General features: G+C 40.5%; 1 protein-coding gene across 2 annotated transcripts in view; it reads left to right on the forward strand.

The window, feature by feature from the left end:
- CBFA2T2 (CBFA2/RUNX1 partner transcriptional co-repressor 2) overlaps positions 1–21,214 on the forward strand; it is a 134,842-nt gene extending 113,628 nt beyond the window's left edge. Inside the window, exons 5-11 of one of the 2 annotated variants that reach the window (XM_090286245.1) lie at positions 1,787–1,968; positions 3,122–3,375; positions 3,636–3,721; positions 5,445–5,640; positions 14,120–14,188; positions 16,642–16,832; positions 20,724–21,214. In XM_090286245.1, coding sequence (XP_090142371.1) covers positions 1,787–1,968; positions 3,122–3,375; positions 3,636–3,721; positions 5,445–5,640; positions 14,120–14,188; positions 16,642–16,832; positions 20,724–21,017 — 1,272 coding nt within the window. In that variant the 3' untranslated portion in view covers positions 21,018–21,214. The remainder of the gene's footprint in view (positions 1–1,786; positions 1,969–3,121; positions 3,376–3,635; positions 3,722–5,444; positions 5,641–14,119; positions 14,189–16,641; positions 16,833–20,723) is intronic. The other variant, XM_090286246.1, reaches the window with a different exon arrangement.
- Positions 21,215–21,937: the final 723 nt, after the last annotated feature.

Genomic DNA, 21,937 nt, shown 5'->3' on the forward strand with positions numbered 1-21,937 from the left:
ATTTGGCAATAAGGAACACTTAACTTTGAACCTCAATTAAACTGCTTTTGTTAATCTACTCCCTTCCCCAATGAATCCCATTCTTAGACTGATACTACCAAAAAACTGTACATATTCAGTTGTTTTTTTGTAATTTGACTATTGTCATTGCGAAATGTGTTTCCTATCTTATATATGAGTATCCACATAATATCTTCAATTTTTTTCTTTTAATCCACAAAGTCTAAATATCTGGGCAAAAATAACATCAGGAAGATGGGTCATCCTACTGAAAATCTATACCGAATTTTAAAACTTTTTAAATTGGAGCATAGGAGATCTGTAGGAGAATGCATAGGTGCTTGGCCGGTGTTATAGCTCTGTTTTGACAGCAGTGAACCTCAACCCCTCAGAGCAGTCTGTGGTACCTTGTTTAGCCTTTAAACAGTTGTGCTAGTTTTTTTTAATTCAGTCTGTTTTCTGTATGTCAAAGCTAGTAGACAATTATTTCCCCCAAGACTCAAATCAAGAAGGATCTGTGAAATTTGTGTTATTAGGAAAGAATTAGCTCTTTTTTAAAAAGTTCATCAAAGGGTATGCACATGTCACAGATGTAAAGAACTGGCATGGTATTTTTTCAATTAAGGTTTTACAGTTGCTACAGATTGAGATTATAGAATAGACTTAAGAAGTGTCTTATATCATAAAATTCCCTATTCTTAACTGTTATTTTGGAAAACAGCATGAGGTAGGTTGTTATGGCAGCTTTTTGGCTTGCTTTCGGGTTTTTGTTGATTTATTTCTGCTTTAACACAGTCACTAATTATGGTGCTTGCTAAATTAACCCTTGGGAAAGGGATGACTACTTGCATATATTAGAACTCTTTTCGTTTGCTCATCTGTTTCCATTGGAATAAAGACTTCTGTTATGGGCTCAGTTTGAATTGTTTTTAAATTTGGGGTGAAAATGTAAATCCTATTTTTTTAATAAATATGGGAAAAGTACATTTATATATGAAGGAATTAAGAATTCAGTTGAAAGAGTATGTGGGTTGTTTTTGTTGTTGTTGTTTTGTTTTGTTTTGTTTTTAATGTTTTGTCCACACTAAAAGTTTTCTCAGTTTGAGGAGGAAGAAAAATAATCAGTACATAATTAATTATCCTTTTACAAAAGAAGGAAATGTGCCCAGTGAGGGTGCCACACTAAGAAATGGATTCTACCAATGGGTTACTTGTGTATCCCCAGAGCCTAGTCTAAGGCTTCATTCCAGTCATTTCAAATACTTGCTTTTGAAACCCCATGTTCCAGCCAAGCTAGAATAATCACCATTTCCAGACTTCCATGGCAATTCTCATAAAGGACATGAAGGGAAGGTTAAATAGTACTCAGAGAAACCAGGCCTTGTAATGATAAATGGAAGAATGAAGTCCTCTTACTCCTGTGAAGGCACATTAATTCTGTAATTGACCGAAGTCCTCAAAAACATTTAAGTTTTTAAATTATTTTCAACAAACTTTTATTGAGTTTTGTTTGACTCTGTATTAGGCCACAAAGGTATAGAAAGCACATTCTCTTCCTTAAGGGGACTTAAATTTTGTGGGGACAAGAGACAGGTCAACCAATTGTTCATGTTCAGTGTAATAGATGTCACTTTACTCACAAAGGTATATGAAAATCAGACTGAGAAGGAAAGGACTTTGGTCATGTGTCATCTTGTTTGCGAAAGCCATTTGAGGTGTTGGGCCCTATTGTGTGGAGCCCAACACTGGGAAAACTGCCTTCCAGCCCCTGCCTCTTCTTTTCAAGGCCAACCTGCCCCTGCTGCAGAGAGAACTGCTGCACTGCGCTCGGGCCGCCAAGCAGACCCCATCCCAGTACCTGGCTCAGCACGAACACCTCCTGCTCAACACAAGTATCGCGTCACCTGCTGACTCTTCTGAGCTGCTCATGGAAGTGCATGGAAATGGCAAGAGGCCCAGCCCAGAAAGGTGAGCAGAGAAGAGCGCGGCTGTCCTTCCTTTTTGGAACCACTTTGAGCTTCCCTTCTGCTTGTGAAATAAAATTTGATTGCTGTGGTTATATTATAGGTATGAACTCAGAATTTCTAGTATTGCTCTGTCCCAACATCAGGCAGCAGAATGCTTCTCAAATCTGGAAGTGTAGCTCCTAGACATGAGTATTTTTCAAAAACTTTTCAGATGACTCTGTATGCCTCTGGTGAGAAACTCTGCTCTAGAGGATTCTGTGTGTCCATTGCTCTAGAACCATAAAAAACAATCTGCCCAAGGCATTTTTTCTGATGTGTGGGGTTTCTTTTTGGAGGAGGGGGAGATTTTGTTTATTACTTATTTTTAGAGAGGGGGAAGAGAGGGAGAGAAACATCAGTGTGAGAGAGAAACATCAATCGGTTACAACCATGCGTGTCCCAACTGGGGACCAAACTGCACCCCAGACATGTGCCCTGACCAGGACTCAAACCAGCGACCTTTTTGCTTTGTGGGACAGTACTCAACCAACTGAGCCAAACTGGGCAGGGCTGAGGTGTGAGGTTTTGTAAAAGTATGTATAACAATTAATTATTGATACTTGCTAATGAATCACCATTACTTTAAAGACTGAAATTTATTAAATTATTCTGGAAATTTGAGTATGAGTGTCTACCACAATACTTTATGGCTTGTCAAGGAAGCAACATTTTAACAGCAGTAGAAAATTGTTGCAATTGAAGCTAAATGACTAAAAGCCCTACCAATTCACAAGTTTATTAATTATTGAGCCTTTTTTCCCCCATGCAGAGAATTGTTTTCAATGACTGATCTCCACAGCAGTATCATATTTCAGTCACATAAGGACATGTCATCATCTCCTTAATCTCACACTTTGCTTCATGAAGTTTAGATGTTTCTGCCTTATTGTGGACGAATTTGACCTCTTTTCATGCTGGAATAAGTCAGCAATTTCCATTATTTCTTTGGCCTCTGAAGATATTTCAGTTGATGCCTTATGTCAAACCTTTCCTTATGGTCTTCCTGTTTGTGAAAGTGCTTCAGCACAACACATAGCACAAAGTAGATGCTCAAAGACATGTTTGTGTGAACACTTTTTGACTGACTCAGATATGTACTTTCTGTTCTTGCACAGGAGGGAGGAAAACAATTTTGAAAGAGATACAATTCCTCCTGAGCCTCCTGCCAAGAGAGTGTGTACAATCAGCCCTGCTCCTCGGCACAGTCCTGCCCTCACTGTGCCCCTTATGAATCCTGGGGGCCAGTTCCATCCTACACCTCCACCTCTTCAACATTACACCTTAGAAGACATTGCAACTTCCCACCTGTATCGTGAACCCAACAAGATGCTAGAACACCGAGAAGTTCGTGATAGACACCACAATCTTAGTAAGTGACATAAGCCTGTTTGTTTTCCTTTCTTTCTTATTTTTTTTTCTGTCTTTCATAATCAGTGTATAAGAGTTTTTAAATATATTCACAGTGGTAATATTTTTTATTTTTGTTTCATTTTGTGGGTCCTGCACTTTGTTGTGAATCATTGCCTTAGTAGTATGCTCATAGTTGGTATGAATGTGTGTGTGCTTACTGTATAGAATTCTATTTAATGTGTTTACACCATCTTCAAATTTGATCTCAATTTCTAATAGGTCTAAATGGAGGCTATCAAGATGAGTTGGTAGACCACCGTTTGACAGAAAGGGAATGGGCTGATGAATGGAAACATCTTGATCATGTAAGAATCTTACAGTGTATAATTTTCCTAACTATTACTTCTAATTCTTAATATTAGCAATAGTAATAGAGTGTGTTTGTTACAAGTGAACTTAACCAGAGCCACAGTGTCTTAGCAATAAAAGCTGATTTATCTATTACTCATCCAGCTAAAAGAGCTAAGAGTAACTCCCAGATCTTTGTAGTGGGTTGATCACTTCAAGTCATAACCAAGTAACCTGATGTAATAGAGGTTTGTGAGTTTAGGTCCCAGCTTTGCCACATTCTGTCGTTGTGTGATGGGTAAGTTGTTTCACTATTTTTAGCTTGAATTTTATAACTTAGAAAAGAATCCATTAAATCCATTTCTTTTTTTTTTTAACTCAGCCATAAAAAAGAATGAAACCTTGCCATTTACAACAACATGAATGGACTTAGAGGGTGTCTGCTAAGTGAAATAAGTCAGACAAAAGAAGACCAATACCATATGATTTCATTCAAGTGGAAATAAAAAGCAAACAAATGCACAAACAATAGAAAACAGGATGAGACTCAGATACAGAAAACAAACTGATGGTTGCCAGAGAGGAGGGATTAGGGTAGGAGGTGGGTGAAAAAGGTGAAGGGGGGATTAAGAGGTACAAACCTCTGGTTATAAAATAAATGTCATGTGGATGTAATATACAACATAGGGAAATATAGTCAATAATATTGTAATAGCCTTGTATGATGTCAGATCCCTTAGTAAGGTATATATGTGTCATCATTATGTTGTATACCTGAAACTAATAAAATATTGTGTGTCAAAATACATTCTTTCTTCTCACCCTTGCTGGTGTGTCTCAGTGGATTGAGCCCCAGCCTGCAAACCAAAAGGCTGCCAATTCGATTCCCAGTAAGGGCATGTGCCTGAGTTGTGTGCCAGGTCCCATTTGAGGATTTGAGGGTGTGTGAGAGGCAGTTGATCAGTGTTTCTCCCTCTTTCTCCCTCCTTCCCCTCTCTCTGAAAATAAATAAAATATTTATATTTTTCTTAATTAAAAAAAGTGCTGAATAATATTGAATAATATTATTCAGACTTAAACTTGTAATAAACAGGTCTCTTAAATTCTAAAAAAAAAAAAAAGTGCTGTATTTGAATTCACAGGAAGGTTGTAATAGTTAAGGTGTTTATCACAGGGCCTGGTATATAGGACGTGTTACATAAATGGAACTTTTCCAAAAACAAATGAGAATTGGCATACTAGTAGAGAATGTAAGTTCAAGTTCTTGTCCCCATTGTGAGAGGGTTTCCCTTCTCACTGAAAAGGGAAGAGAAGCTGTAGTACTTCATTAAAGTGTACGTACAGTAGCTTTCAGCATCTTGAGTGATATTGTCTCTGATTATTTCTGACTGTAGCCTTAATAAATCTTCAGCTTTATCAGATGCCATTAGGCAGATATATAATGTGGTTTCACCATAGTCTTCAAAGGACCATATTACAGTGAGACCTGCTGCTTCAACCTTGAGGAATCCAAAGTGTTATTTTGAAATCCAAACAAAAAATAAATGATGTGTGTGTATACATACGTATTTACATACACATATACATACTTTAAAAGAAGTGGTAAGAAAGGCTTTAAAATATAAACTTGTTATTGCTAAATCTATAACGTACTTAAACCTTCATTCTTTATATATTTTGTTTACCTGTCCTTGATTTGCAACATTGGTGTTTGAATGTCCTCACTTCTCTCTGGTTCAGGCCCTGAACTGCATTATGGAAATGGTAGAAAAAACAAGGCGCTCTATGGCAGTACTGAGGCGCTGTCAGGAATCTGATCGTGAAGAACTCAACTACTGGAAAAGACGATATAATGAAAACACAGAGATGAGGAAAACGGGGAGCGAACTGGTCTCCAGGCAGCACAGTCCTGGGAGCGCAGATTCTCTCAGCAATGGTAAGATGGTAGGCTGACTTGTTATATTTTCCTTTAAAGGAAAATGGTGCTAGAATGTGGAGTTAAATCCAGAAAGTATCCAGCCAAGTAATGTGAGAAATAGATATATTTATTGAAGAAGACATAGGAGACAAGAAACATTGTACATAGGACAATGACACCTCAGTCCCTTCAAAGTAGTCACCTTGGGACCTTATACCATTCTCCTAATTGCCATCAGCTGCCCCGTCTTATTTCCCTGAATCTTATCAGTGGTCTGAAATTTTTGCCCTTTCAAAGGTGAATTTCATTTTGGGAAAAGCCAGAAGTTGCAGGGTGCCAAATCTGGGCTGTAGTGGGGCTGAGTCACCTGGGTAATTGGATGTTTTGCCAAAAAAACTGCACAAGACATGCATGAACAGGCACATTGTCATGATGAAGCTGCTAATCACCAGTTGTCCACAGCTGTGGCCTTCTGAATCATCCCAATAGTTTCTGTGGAGGAATGTCCCAGCTTAACGCAAAATTTGTTGCAGATTTCTTGCTATACTCAGTTGTTCTGAATGCGACGGCCACACCGTACACATGCATCTACCATCCCCACTGACTAGTACAATGAAGTTGTCATTGTTCACACATGTGCATTCCAGTCCCCTCTCCTTGGCTGCCAGGTTACATCAATGTTGCGTGAACTGTTCTCATTATATTAATAATGGCTGGAGTTTTTCCAGACAGACCTCTTATGTCAAGGACTCAGTACCTGACATGTTCAAGAAATAATTGTCTTCTTCATGGAAAATGAGGATATTTATGATTTTGTTCTTTTTTAACTCCTTATATATGTGCTAAATGATGATCAAAGAGTATTTAGTTATTAAATCCAGCCTGCACGGAAGCACTTGGTACTTTCATGTACATTGCACTTATTCCTCACAGTAGCCCTGAATGTGTTTGCTTCACTTTTCCTCATCTTTTTTCCACTCCCCATCAGGAAACTGCCATTTATCATCCTCTGCCTGGAGTCCTCTACAAAAAGTTTTACTATATCAAGCTGGGTTGTCCCATCTTCCCTTTTCCCAGCCTGAAGCAACAACTGTTCTCTCAATCTAGGGTACATCCAGGATGCCACATCTATTTGCTGCAGTGTTCCATCACATTCACCTAAAAACTGAAAAGGTGCCATATCCAAAGACAGATAAATGAGGGGCCATGTGTGATCAGATTTTCCCCATTCACCCACTTCAAGTCTCACCAGGGAGAATGAATCTCTTATGATAGACAGCATGTTCCAAAGAAGGCAGCTGTTAACCTCAAAAAGACTACTAAAAAAATCGATGCAAAGACACTGGGACACCCCACCCCCCCCTCCCCGCACCTCATCCACAGAAATGACTCTTGAACCAACCATAGATTAGCATTGTTGTGTGGAGTATCTAGCACAGCAAGACAGCAAAGAATACCTATAACAACTAGCAGTTCACCATCCAAATCACAAACCTTACATCGATGAGTCTGCATGAATGCAAAGTGAGATGTATAGTCATGAGTCACCTCCCCTCCAGCCAGGATTGCAATTTTTTGCTTTGCATTAATGTTTCATCTTTTTCACTCTTTCTTTGAGTGTTTGGCTAGGGTGACTGTATGTTCCAGTTTGCCTGGCTAAGTCCCTGTTTATGGCTGTTATCCTATCATAATAATTACTAACACCTTCCTCACTCTCAAATGAGGACAATTGGGACAATAAATTAGCACTCTAGGATATCTATCTTTGCATATTGTATGTATTTAATATTTTATTTCACTGTTTTATAGTATATATTTGTTGCAGTATAGAAGGAAAACATAATTTATATCCTAAACAAGTGTACTATTTAAACTGTGAACCAAAACCCCTCCAAAACTACTTGTTACTGGTGTGTGATAATATGAAAAGCCTACCGCAGGATGTATCAGGCTCCTTTAGCTTCACTATGGGAAGAATCCTCTAAACTAAATGTGCTTAGAGACAGTTGTTTTGCATTCTGGCATAAGTTCCATATCTTTTCCTGGACCAGGAAAAAAAAAAAAAAGTTTGCAGACCAGCACTTTGAGTAGCACTGTCCTACACTGAACAGTATTTTGAGGTATAGCACACAGGCATACCAAGACTTTTAAATAGTTCGATAATTCATGTTCTGAACATTTTGAGTTTGGCAGAAACTCCTGGTGGATTTTAATTTAAGTATTTAGTATTTAAGTGTTCTGATGATTTGAGAGAAATTGGCATTAGTATTACTTTACCCATTTAAAATAATGAATCTGTGTTCCTTCTAGCTGAAAATTTGTGATTCGTAATATTTTCAGAAACAGATTTTATTCAGACAAGAAGGGGTGTAGTTCAGTGTTTTATTTAAGGATTCATAAATAAGTGCAAAAACCATAAAGGAGAAATAAAATGATTATCATAGAATTCAGGAGAATTCAGGAGCATGGGATAGAGGATCTAGTTGAGGCAGAGTGAGGCCTCATCATCTTTATCAGCAGTTCTCAAGACAGGATTACAAGTCTGGCTAGTCATTGAAACAACACTGTGCCTTACCACTTCTTGGGGATTTGGGCTTTCTGGAAGTGTTCTCTCTCTTGATCTGGAGATTATGGGTGTTTATAATTTTTCGTTAAGTTGTACATTAAAGTTTTTATGAACTTGGTAGTCAGCTAATGTTTTGACAATCTAAAAAAAAATTTAAAGGAAAGAAACTGACTCAGCTATCAGTTTTCCTGAGAATGAGAGTAACCTATTACAAATACACATTCTATGCCTTTCCCTAGAGGTTATGATTCAGAGACCAAGGAATATATATGTTTAATGAATCCTGTAATCAGTCAAGTTAGAGAGAAAAATGATTAAAAATATTGGAGGTTCCATCAAGCAAATATCCAAATCATGAATTTTAGAAATGTTGAACAGAACAGAAAGAGAAGATACTTATTGAAATAATTCAAAAAAAACTACCCAGAACCAAAAGACAGTATTACAGGTTGAACCATTCTACCAAGTAAACAACACAGTGGAAGAAACAGACTTCTCAGTGAGCATCATTAAAAGTTAGAATACAGCCCTTATCTAGTGTGGTTCAGCAGATTGAGTGCCAACCTGCGAACCAAAAAATCGCAGGTTCAGTTCCCGGTCACGGTACATGCCTGGGTTTTGGGCTGGGTCCCCAGTTGGGGGTGTATGAGAGGCAGCCAGTCAATGCATCTCTTCACACATCGATGTTTCTCTCCCTGTCTTTCTCCCTCCCTTTCCCTCTCTCTAAAAATATATAAAATCTTAAATATAGCTAGATATAGATTTTTTAAATTTTTTTAAAAGTAAGTTAGAATATAAATCTGAAGGAAAATTAACTTAGAATTCTGTACTCAACCAAAACAAGCATTGGCTTAACAACCCACAATTTTTCAAGAAATGCACCTTCCATCAACCCATTTGTTGTGGTGTCTACTATGGTTGGGAAGGGTATATATCCCAATAGAGGAAAGTAAAACAGAAGGTGGAAGAGAGAGAATTGATGAAATAGGAACTAACTCAAGAAAGAGAACAGAAAGGAGTCCCTTGGACAGTGAGGGAGGGTCAGTCCCAAGGAACAGTGGTATAGCAAGTCTAGAAAATAGCCAGTTCAGACTGGAATAGTCCAGAAGGTTCCTGGAGATTTTTATAAGAAAATGAAATTCATAAGACATTTATACAATAAGAAGAGAATTTGAGGTTGAATTAGAAATAATCACATAAGAAACTTAGCACATGAATGAAAAAGGCAATTATTAACTCTCAGAGAAAACAAATAAAACTTGTTCAGGAAAATAAAAGATTCATAAAATCTGAACCGTAAGAATCAGCTGTGATAAGTATTTGCATTGATTTCTGTAGATGTTGACTGTTGTAACAGAATTTGAGTCTACCTCTATTTGGGGGAATGGAAGAAGGAATTGTGAATGTGTCTGTGGTGGGCTGGGAGTAGAGCTTAAAAGAATGAAATTCCTATTGAAAGAGCTAGTCAATTAATAATGCCCCAAAATGAAAAAATCAAGTTGTAGCAATACCAAAAGAATAGCCTTTTAAAAGGACACTTTATCATTGTTACAGTAGAAAATATATATGACCTACAGAGAGGTGATGCTCCAAGTGTGATTTGGAAGTCCTTTAAATATGAACACTGTGTTCTAAGCCAGGCACTCTTCTTCAGTGGTTAACCCAAGGTGCCCATTAGAACCCATGTGGGGGCTTTGGAAAAATCCTGATGTCCTGGCCCCATCTCAGGTTTCTGATTTTCTGGTTTAATTGGTCTGAGATGGAACGTGGGCTGCCAGAGTTGAGAACCTTCCTTTATGTACAGTATCGTTTAATTCACAGCAACTTCACTAAGGTATCTTATTTATTTATTTTTTAAAGTGAAACTGCATGGCTCATTGTAGAAAATACAGAAATATATAAAGAATTTACTAGCTCATTATCCCACACTGAAGACTTTTATCGCCATCCTTAAATGCTTCATTCTATTTTTTTCTGAGAGCTAGAGCATTCTACACAACCACAATGCCATTGGTACCCCATTTTTGACTAATTTATTTGCATTATCTTCCTGGCCTTTGATTACAATAGCCTCTGAAACTCTAGTTTTCTTAGTGAACTGACTTCTGTCTCCTTCCAGGTTAGAGATATAAAAATAGTTAATTTGGCTTCGAGAAATACCATGAAAATGGCCCTACCTTCCAAGCATTTCCTGAGTAAGCTGAGAAGTTCCTTTAGGGTCAGGTGCATCTCACCTTTTACATCTGTTCTAAAAATAGAATGCTGAGAACTGGGCAGGGCCTCGAAGGATATGCCATGGGTTTATTAATGACTAAAGGAGTGGCTTTTCCTTCATTGGTCAAGACTCACCCACATCCCCACAAGTAAACATGTGTTTCTTCTGTCATTTAACTTCGGTGATGACTTACCTTACATGCTCAAAACCCCTTTTTCTCACTGGCTTTCCTTATTTAAGACTCAGCTGGGGCGGGGGGGACTTAGTTGAAATTGATCCACTACATTTTTAGCTTGTGTTACTTTGCCTCTTCCAGTCCTAGATTTTTCTCCGTATTTCATAAGTCTCATACTTAGTGTGACATTTGAATTAGGCACCTCACCTATGTTGAAGAGAACCCTTCAGTTGGGTGTTTTTGTTTGCTTGCTTTTTTTTTTTTTTTTTTTTTTTGCACAATGTCACGAAAAGCATTAATACAATCAGAATGTGTAGCTTATGGGATTCCCTTCTGGGGTGACAATAGTGTTCTGGAACTAGATAGGGGTGATGGTTGCAAAGCATTGTACTGTACAAAGTATCACTAAATTATACAATTTAAAATGGTAAATGTTGTGAATATTTCCCAGGATTTAAAAAAGTCTCCTTATCCCCTCATAGCTTCGAGTGACTACAAAAGTAGAGTTTTTTTGTTTGTTTTCTTTTTTTAAAGATTTTATTTATTTATTTTTAGAGAGCAGGGAAGGGAGAGAGAAAGAGAGGGAGAGAATTATCAACATGTGGCTGCCTCTTACACGCCTCCAGCTGGGGACCTAGACCTCAACCCAGGCATGTTCCCTGACTGGTAATCAAACTGGTGACCCTGTGGTTCACAGGTCAGCACTCAGTCCACTGAACTACACCAGCCAGGGCAAAAGTAGGTTCTTTGTGCAGATTCTCTCCCTATCCAAGGCCAGTTTGTAGCCAATTCCCAGGGATTCTCATGAGGACTAGCCATTTTACTAAACTTCTCTGACAAATGTTTTGTGCCAGGCTGGCCTCCCCTGCCACACTGGCTGTTCTCCTGCTTCCTCTTTGCACCATAGGTTGGTTAAAAGCTCAGAGCATAAAATCTACTTTTTAAATAGCCACACCAAAGCATAAGGAAATGAGGGAGTCTGCTAGCACTGATTAGAAAATAAAAATTTTTAAAAACCTCAAATTGCCTTAGTTTTCACATTTTTGAAAGCAGTGGATCCATTTCTTACAGAATATTATATCTTAAAACCACAATGAACATATATGGATAAGTCACCCTCCACCCCAGTGTCCTTCCTAGCAACCCCCAGCGTGCCTCTTTGGAGTACATTTTAAGTGCGGTGTTCCAGATCAGAGTTTTTTCTTTAGTACTTGCTTTTTTGTTTGTTTGTAAGCATTTAAAGAAATTTACAGGAAACCTCCTTAAATCATATATAAGGGCTCAGAGTTGCAAAGAAACAAAAGCTATGTTTCCTGACATACTTATAGAGCACTTGCCAGCACTCTGTGCATGATGGGGACAGTTAAACTGGATATGGAAATACACAAATGTAACACATAAATATCTATAACTATTTATATTTTAGAAAGTACCTTAAAAATATATATTGTCCATAGGGGGAAAGTAAGGAAATACAAATAAGTAAAAAGAAAAAAGTGAAAATCTCTTTTAATCTCACTACTTTGAAATACTTTCAATATTCAAGGCATGCAGTGTGTGCTTTAAAAGTAAAAATTAAGTGTGCTAGAGAGACTGCAGCTGGAAAGGACTTCACTTCTGTTGGGTCTGCACCTCCCGTGTCTCTCCCCTGAGACAGAGGACGGCTGTGCTTCATCAGAAGCCTGTCTCCAGTCTGATTAAAGTGTTCAGAAGGAAGTGACACACTCTTTGTGACTGAGAGCACTACTGTATGTGGTGCAGACTTCGTGCTCTTGGCCTTGCAGCTTTCCATGGCAGAGACCAGCAGCACAGCAGGTAATTTAGTCTCTCACCAGTGTCTTACTGACCTGGAAACACTGACTGCGTGAGAAATTTAACTTACCTGTTCAAAAAGCGATGGACCGTTATGAGGACATTGGGAGTACTTATCATAATTTCTTAAAGAATAGTAATATGTTAGATCTGATTGATGTTTATAAAAAATTAGTATTTTCAGAAAGGAATAGCAGAAAATATGACTCCATTTTGGAATGAATTGGCCTCCATTCTGTTGGGATTTTTAGTTTCAAAATGGGTCTTTATACAGTGGATAAATTAAGTTAGTTAAATCATTTATTTTAAAGGTGTTTCTTATTTTTACTTTTTATTATAAAATTTTTACCATGTATAAAATATACACACAGCATAAATGCAAACTGTAATGGCATAGAGAGAACACTTGTGTAACCACAACTAACATCAGGAAATATAGTGTTGTCCCCATCCCCGAAGCCATTGGTGTCTTCGTGGATCACAGAAGGCTCTGTCCCTAATCAAATTAAAATTTGACTAGATTTATTTTTAACTCTGGTATTAGCATTTATAGTAACTTGATAACACTTTCACTTTTTGGATCATGTTAAGAATGGAAAATTTAGCTACCTGAAAACTAGTCATTACTTGAAAGAAGTGTTTTGGTGGTAAATTTTGTTGAACTTATGTTATTTGGTTGAAATGTAAGAATAGCTGCTTATTAGATAAAATTTTTACCAGAGAAATCAGTCCCAAATGCGTAATTTCTTTTTGTTATGTTAAGTATTGCTTTTCTGTTTTATTTTCTTGGTTTAATGTGTATATCTTCACTTGTCCTCTGTTGTATGAAATGATTGCAACTGATCAATGTTTATCTTGCACATCTATGTTTCTTTCCCTTTCTCCCTCCCTTTCCCTCTCTCTAAAAATAAATAAATTATTGCTATGACTTTCTATGGTTTAATAATATTGTTTTGTGAGCATGAGATAATATAACTTATTTTTGCGCACACATTCATTGTCATTTTTTTATGGAGTATAAATTTTTTTGTGTATGTGATAAAGCCTATTCAAAAGCAGTCACTTAAGCCTATCACGTTACAGCTTTAATCACTTAAGCCTATCAGTTAAGGCTAAACTGAATACCTGGGTTCTCCTAGTTTTTCCCGTTAGTTTCTGTAGGGTTAGTTTACAAACTAAAACAACATAATGCACAAAAGCTACACAATTCCGGAAGAATGGCAGGCTTCTGCCTCAGGGCCTGTCCCCTCTAGAACACCCGAGAATAAACCTGCCACTCTCCGCCAGACCAGCCTGACCCTAGGCTGTGCCCAGAGTTCCTTCCCATCTAAAATACTGTCTGTTGGGAAATGTGGCAGCTGCAGCAGCAGCATCCAGGCATCCACAAGTAAGGAGAGCCAGAGAGCCTGAGCCTGAGCCTGAGCCTGAGAGAGAACCAGAACCAGCTCAGGAGCAAGAAAAAGCTCAGAGTATAAATTTTAAAATTAATGGAGTAGCAACCTTTGATGTTTGGTTTTGTCTACATTAGAATTAATAAACTGTTTTAGGATATTTTAAAAATTAAGTGTGCTATTTTATAATTTGATTTTAACCCTTATCAGAATATTTTTGCACTAATGTGTGTTTGAGTCTTAAGTGGGGAATGAAAGGTCTGATCAGTTTTTCATAAAAATAAAACATGCCATCATAAATAGCTCCTGACTTTATACTACTTATCTCTCTCCTTTAGAGTCTCAGCGGGAATTCAGTAGTAGGCCGGCAACAGGATATGTACCTGTGGAGTTTTGGAAAAAAACTGGTATGTGTCTGCCTGCTTATATAAGGTTGCATGTACTTGCTGATAATGTGCCAGTGTGTAGCAGCTATTTGATGGAAAGATTGTTGTCTCATAACATCCTCCTCATAGAGCTCTAGGCTCCTGCCTCCTCCCCTCCAGCTTTTCCAAACATCTGAATGCCGCGCATGTTACTTTGCAGGTCAAGAACTTGGAATGCCTCCCTACAGTTCATCCAGGTCCCTTTCACGCCATTCTTCTGGGTCACACTGAGGCATTAAGTAACCGACTCTTCCTTCCTATTTATATGCCCTGTTTCTGGGCATGTAGGTTGATTCATTTCTGTCTGTTCTGTTCAATAGAATCTATACACACTGTGTTCACACACTACCACATTGCATTCATTCTTCTCTTGGAACAGCTCATTGTTCTGGGGAGGCCTCAATTTCTACAGGAATAAAGAAAGGAGGAACTGCCTGTAGTGGTAAGATAGGGGATTAATCTAACTTCACATCTTTAATATTTCTCTTATCCAAATACCAGCTGCCTTTTCTTCTTGCCTCCTTTCCCAGTAACATTTAAATCCAGTACAGTTTTTGCTTTTCCTCCTAAGATAAAATTTTCTTCAGCAGAAAGTTAATGCCTATTGTTCATTAAGACTTTCAAGAGCATCAAGACCATAATAAACAAATGGACAAAAGATATGAACAGACAAATGATGAGAAATACAAATAAACATATTGCAAAATGTTCATTCTTACTGGCAATCAGAAAAATTACCATGCATAAGATCTCTTTGGTAACTAGTTATTTTCTACTTGGGAGGTACCTTTGGTTAACTGTGGCTAACAACAAGGCTGTGACATTGGGCCAGCTAAATTTGAGTCCTTGTTCTGCTATAGTGCCATCTGTGACCTTAGATGACCTTCAACAAGGTAGTTATCCAAACTGTGATTCTTACTGATACTTAAACTGAGAGGATAAATGTTCTTCAGGGGTTATGTTGGCTTAATAAAAGAGACTTAATACCTTCCTGGTAATTAATAAGCAGATATGAAAGGTAGCTGTGGTGGGCCACAATGGACCGGTGTGGACATCAAGAGTAAAGGAAGCATGGAGTTCAGTGTGAAGTGGGCTCAGTGTCATCCTTGCTTGACCTTTGAGGTGGAAACTTTCTTTTCTTACCCTTTCAGTGCTATGCATAATTTGAAATCCGGATCAACATGAGAAGAAGTTATATCAGTATATAACCTGAGGTACAAAAAGAACAAAACATAAAATACGAATTATTTTATTGTTATTTACATTTATAGCCATTGAAAAAAGTCGCTAGGAGTGAGGGCACTTTTGGGAAAATTTGTCAGCATCGCCACAGTGATGTTGGCACTCAAAGGGTTAAGGCTGGAGCGTTAAAATGGAAAGTTCTAGGATGACAGCCTAGAACACTAATTAAACCTCCTTAGAGCGTAGGCCATGTTCAAGAGCCAAGCAGTGAGGGAGTTTCCTTCCTTGTGTCAGGAGGGAAGTCATTTACACTGGGACTTAGGTCTGAGGCTCAAGCGCATGGAGTGTGTCATCTGGAGTGTCCATCCTGTGGCAGCCTAGCAGGATGGTGCTGATGGGATGGAGTGATCAGGAACCAAGTGGGGTGATGGGAATGGGACAGGGCTTTGGAAGCCCAGAGCCGGCAACCTTCCCCAATCTGTATCTACAGCCCAGTTTTCTCCACCGGGGTCAGTCTGTATACCTGACTGCCTCCTGTTTGTTTGGACCTGGATGCCCCAGAGGCACCTCAGCCTCACTTACCTCCACACCAGCATTTTGTTTATTATCTGTGTCATTGTCCAGCACCACCATTCTTCACCTTTACCTCCACCTTCGGACCTTAGGTGTTACCAGTCTCGTTCTGCCCCATCCCCTCCCAGCCCACTTGCTTCTGCCTAAATGCAGTCTCTTCTATCTCTTCTAAATTAATGTCCCAGTCTCTCAATTGGTATCTCTGTCTTCAACCTTTTCTGCTTGCATAGAACCTTTTAGAGTTCACAGTTTATTTAGACAAGGGGCCAGATTTCTTAGCGTTAGATGCAAGACTTTCCAAATATCCATTTCTACCTACCATCTCAACCAAGACACATTTTCTTGATCCTCCCCTGCCACTTTTAGCGCCGACCACTTTCCCCTTGGGTCTCATCTCATACACCTAAGCCACCTTTATACTTGATCACAGTTATGAGAACATGGACTACGACTTAGTCACTTAGGTGTTCCCATCTCTAGCACAGTGCCCACCCAGCAAATAGTTGCATGAATGGACAAGTGAGTATACAAATAAAAGCTGAACACACGTGCCGTATGTTCAGCTTTTGTGTGTTTATAGAACAGTCATCTTGTTTCAGTTCTGTCCCTTTTTAGAACCGATGGAGGGCAGGAGGGAAAAGATTTCTCGGCCAGTTGATTTTATTGTCACTTTCTTCTAGAAGAAGCTGTGAATAAGGTGAAGATTCAGGCCATGTCAGAAGTACAGAAGGCCGTTGCTGAGGCAGAGCAAAAAGCCTTTGAAGTGATTGCAACGGAGAGAGCGCGAATGGAGCAAACCATAGCTGACGTCAAGCGGCAGGCTGCAGAGGATGCCTTCCTCGTCATAAATGAGCAAGAAGAGTCAACAGAGGTCAGCGTGCTGTTGGCCCTGGGGGCTGGTGTCGGGCAGCTGGCCTGACCCAGCCCACTGCTTCTTCTCAAGTACTAAGCAATAAGATAGAACCGTCCACTCTTGAACCAGACAGCTGTAATTTCTATCCAGTACCAAAGGGTTTTATTTCTTAATTATATGGGGGTGGGGGAGGGGCAAAGGGCAAAGGTAGGTTTACAGATGTTCATATGGAAAATAATACAATAATTAATAAAAGAATAAACTGTTTTGCATACTCACAACTGTAAACCTACTTTTGCCCCACCCTGTTCTCTCTTATATCTGTTAGCTTACTATATTGGTTTAAATTTTGAAAACTCACCCTAAAGACAGAGTTTGTGGAATTGCATGGTAACAGTGACTCTCCACTTGAGGGAGTGGGCTTATTTACTGTGTGCCAGCCACAGAGCTAAGTGTGTGTGTTGTCTTTTTGATCCTCACAATGACCCTATGAGGTGGATGTTGGATTCTGATCTTTCAAGTGAGGAAACTGTGTATTAGGGAATTTAACTGACATAATCCCACAGTGCTGAAGCCAGGGTACAGAAGTAAGGAAATGTAGGCCCCGGTAGCATCTAGTCTACTTGTAAATAGGGTGCTGCTTTTATGGTTGGAAATGACAGAACAGGCAGACCTGCCCAACTCTCATGACCCAGGGCCCACGAATTGGTGATGCTTCTAAGAGAAACAACACTTGTACAACAATGAAGATAAAAATGAACTAACTGGAAATAAAAAAGCACATGACAAAAACCCCATAGCCGTCCTTTTGAATATAATGAAGTTTTTCTATAACGTTTATTTTAGTTGTTTTTCAGTTTTAAGAATCCTAAGCAAGCTTGTTTTTTCCTAAGTAGGTAGATCCTGTCTACTAGTTGAGTGATTAACTATGTTTAGAACATTCTCTTGAAGTTATAAAGTTAACTGGGTATTTTAGTTATTGTTGTTTTTTATTTAAAGAATAGGAAGTTTATTTTCTCAAATCTATTTAAATGACCCCTTTCAATATAGCAATACCAAGCATGGCAATGTAAATATGAAAATGTCTAAATATGTGGCCACCACAGAGGATGTGGAAAAATTCTTTACTGTAGCACTATAATGAGGACACTGGATTATGAGAAAATAATTCCTTTAATTTACTCTGTAGACTGACTAGTGAACCTGGCTTCAGAGGAGTGAATGGTTATATTGGTGAGAAAGTGATTTTATTTGAAGTTTAGACTCAAGGAGAAGAAAAGGAAATAGTTCCTTTAATTCTCCCCTTTTTCTTCTCCCCTCCTACTTCTACTTTAGAATTGTTTTTGAGCAAGTGATATCTTTTTCTGTGGTGTGTATTTTATTCTATATCTATAACTGTTCACATCAATATCTATATTTGTTTCTGTTTATCTACTTTTATATCTGTGTTTATATTTTTCTGTGTCTTCTCCAAAGAAGGACTGTAACATTCTGGCTACGAGCATGAGTTCTAGGTCTGGACTGCAGCATGATTTAAACCCCATCTCTCCATTTATGCAGTCTGCTTTTAAGGAGCTGTAATTTTAAACATTGTACATATTTAAAGTCTAGCAGGGTATCCCTGGAGTTTGTTGTTCATCCTGTGAGATGGCTTGGTTAGCAGAAGGAGCCCAGGGCCGGCGGTTAAGAACCCTGAGTTCCTATCCTTGTTGCCCCTCACACTAACAGTGTAATAGTGGGTGTGTGGCAGCCCCTGTCCTGCTGGTCTCATAGTTTCTCCGAAGATACAGTTCGATTGTGGTTGTGAAAGTGTTTTTACAGTGCACTGCACTGAATGCACTGTGCAGATGGAAAGGATTTTATTATGTGGTTAGCAACATATGTGTGCGAGCTGTGGCAGCTCCTGCCTCCTCTGAGGCCAGGCCTACGCGTCTCCCCTGGAGTTAGAAAGGACTGCTCGGCCAAGTCTTTCCCCCTAGCTTTGAGGAATGCCGACTTGAAGAGCGACTGCAACAATAAACCTTTTTTTGTCTTTTATCTTGGCAAAAACCTCATGGTTACGTCAGGAGAAAGCCACAGGGAAAGGGAACATGCCAGTGTCCTTTTCACCCTGGCTGCTCTGACACTTAACACATCACTCCTGCATGTCTGTGATCCTGCCTCACCGGAGGCTGTTTATTTTGTTTTTATTATATGTCATAAACTATGAAATAAGCTATTTTAAATAGAATGGCAACCAAGGTGAAAGCACCAGTGCTTTGGTGCCCTGCCCCAGTTTGAGATGTTCTTGCAGACTTGGACAGAGGCAGTAGGCGCTCCCGTTGGCCTGTGTTTCCACAACAGCCTGTGTAGCCGGCCACGGACGTCTCCCCACAGCACTGTTGGGAGTCAGTCTGTCAGACTTTTCCCAAAGTACTAGATTCTCTGGAATGCAGTTTGCTTGAGCCTTAAGAATTACTTCAGTTTCCTATTTTGGTCCTCTGGTGTTGGTGTTGGCAAATTTGGCCAGTCCCTAGCGCGTACTTCCTGAGAAATCTGTTGTTAGAAGGGAGTATACAGCCCTTCCTAATGTTCTCTGAAACTAAACTTATACAGGTATAGTGGAGTCACAAGGTTTGGGTTCCAGGCTTTGTGTGGCCAAGTAATCATTTTATAACCTTAGACAGTGTCTGCCCACTGGCCCTCGGCATCCCATCTGTACAATGCAAGAGGTGGGCTAGGTGGCCCTTTACAACACATATTGCTCTTTTTTCACTTGAGCAAAAGTCCTGATTTCAGGGGGGATGGTGTCTTTCTTCTCTAAGCAGTATTCAGACTGAGCCTTGGGATTGGCCCCGCCATTCTGGATAACTTGGGAAGGGAGGATTCAAGTCCTTCCTGATACCTAAGAAATCTTTGCCACCTCCTGGTAGCTTCTTCTGGCCAATGCCATAGGCTTTTCTCTTCTTGTAAGTGGATCCTGGAGACCTTGAGTGCAGAGAAAACACTCATGTCACTATTAAGAGTCATCACAGGAACTAGAGGAAGGAGAAGAGTACCAAGGGACAGGTGCTGGGGGGTTACATTCTTCATGATGCTGAAGCTTGACGTTGGCCAGTGACTGTTTCAGCTCCTTCTGGCTCTAACCGTGCCTCATGTAGCTTGTATCCTCTGCCATAGGATTAGAGATTCTCAAATGGTGCGCTCCCCACCCCTGGCTTCCGCTGCCCCCCCCCATGGTTTCTGCTAAACCCTAGCAGTGCCTGCCTCCTCTAGGAGAGTTCAGAGTAGTAAGAAAACTCCCTGACCTAGACCTCTAGGGTCCTAAGCTCTGAGCTACTGTGGGGGCTCCCGTAAACAAGCCAGAAGTATCCTCACAACCCCCAGTCCACCCATAACAAGGCACATCTCTGAAAGGCGAATGGACGCAGAGGAAGTGGCACAACCACCCACACTCCTGTTCAGCCATCCCGGTCTCCTAGCAGGTGACTTTTTTACAGAATCAGGTGTTAGTGAAAATAAGATTATTCCTCTGTTTGGGGGACCAAGAGGGAAAATTATGTGTGGTCTTAGAATAGATAGCTATGGTGGGGGGACCCTGGAACAGAGAGGTCGGTTTGGTTGCTGAGGGATAAAACGTGAGTTGTGCCTTCAGCAGGAGATGGGACTTCTGCCTGCCCTACGGTGGTGCTGTTTGTGTGTTTCCACATCCCCCTCATCTCGCTGTCCCCTTAGTCGGGGTAGATACTCTTCTGTTTTACTCAGGAAACTCAGAAAGCTGATGATAGTAGATGCAGAACGAGCACAGGTATGTGTAGCTCCAGGCCCAAGCTCTTCCCACGCAGGCCCCTCTTCTACAGTGCAAATGACAAGTGATGACAAGTCTGCCCCACAATACCCAAGCAACTAACCCATGCCGATGTCTTGCAGAACTGCTGGAACTGTGGCCGCAAAGCCAGCGAGACCTGCAGTGGCTGCAACATCGCGCGATACTGCGGCTCTTTCTGCCAGCATAAGGACTGGGAGCGCCACCACCGCCTCTGTGGCCAGAACCTGCACGGCCAGAGTCCTCACAGCCAGAGCCGGCCATTGCTTCCTGGAGGGAGATCAGCCAGGTCCACCGATTGCAGTGTTCCAAGCCCAGCCTTGGACAAGACCTCAGCAACCACCTCGCGTTCCTCCACACCTGCCTCTGTGACAGCCATCGATACCAATGGACTCTGAACCCCAGACTCACTTCCCCCTGATGACCTCACAACACAAAGGCTGGCTGTTTGGACCAGTGCAAGTAGCTGTTGGGTCATCAGCAAGAAGGGGGGTGGAGACAGAAAGAGCCCAAGCCCAGCAAACACTGCTCCGCAGCCTCTGCAGACATTTGCCTGTTTCCCATCTGTGTCCTAGGAGACCTAGTGTCTGTTCTCTCTGCACACAGGCAGCTGGCAGGAGTTCCCTCCTCCAAGGCTTTCTGGTTTGTTCCTCTCCCAGCTGGAGCTGGCATGGCGGGCCCCTTTTCAGTGTAGATCACCAGCTCCCCTCTCTGCCTCTTGGGGCAGCAGATTGTCAAATGTGCCCAGCCAGGCTTGAGGCAGCTCGCCCATGCACAATCTCCTGCTCCTCTGTCCTCCTGTGAGGCCTGGAGGCTGACAGCAGGCCATGGAGGAGGCCCTCCTGATAGGGAACGGCCCCCTCGCTCCCAACAGCTCGGATGAGCCCCATTTCCCCACAGGGACTTCGGGGAGGCAAAAAGCAGCACTCAGGACTCCCTTGACCCTGCTGTTCAGACTTTTTAAGATTCTCAGAAACTACAGGAAAGTCACCATTTCAGTAAAAGTACCCATAACAATAAAAAATAGTAACACTTCCACCAAGCATCACAAAGAATTTTGGACAAGACTTTCCAGCCTGGGGCTGCTTTACTTTGAGACCCTGTTTTCTCTCTCATTTAATTTTGCTTGTGCAGAAAATAGTTTCCAGCGCATGGATTGGTCTGAGGGAGAATGAGACTCTGTTGTGGATAGTCTGTTCCCTCTGAGCATGTTGGCCAACTACTGTCGTCAAGTTACTGAACGGATCATCTATTGGAAACGCAGGACCTTTTGTCACCGCTTGGCTGTTGGCACAGTCACCTTGTTCTGTGTCCCTTT

Source organism: Furipterus horrens, unplaced genomic scaffold (assembly GCF_987537825.1).
Source record: "Furipterus horrens unplaced genomic scaffold, mFurHor1.1.pri manual_scaffold_8, whole genome shotgun sequence".
Lineage (NCBI taxonomy): Eukaryota > Metazoa > Chordata > Mammalia > Chiroptera > Furipteridae > Furipterus > Furipterus horrens.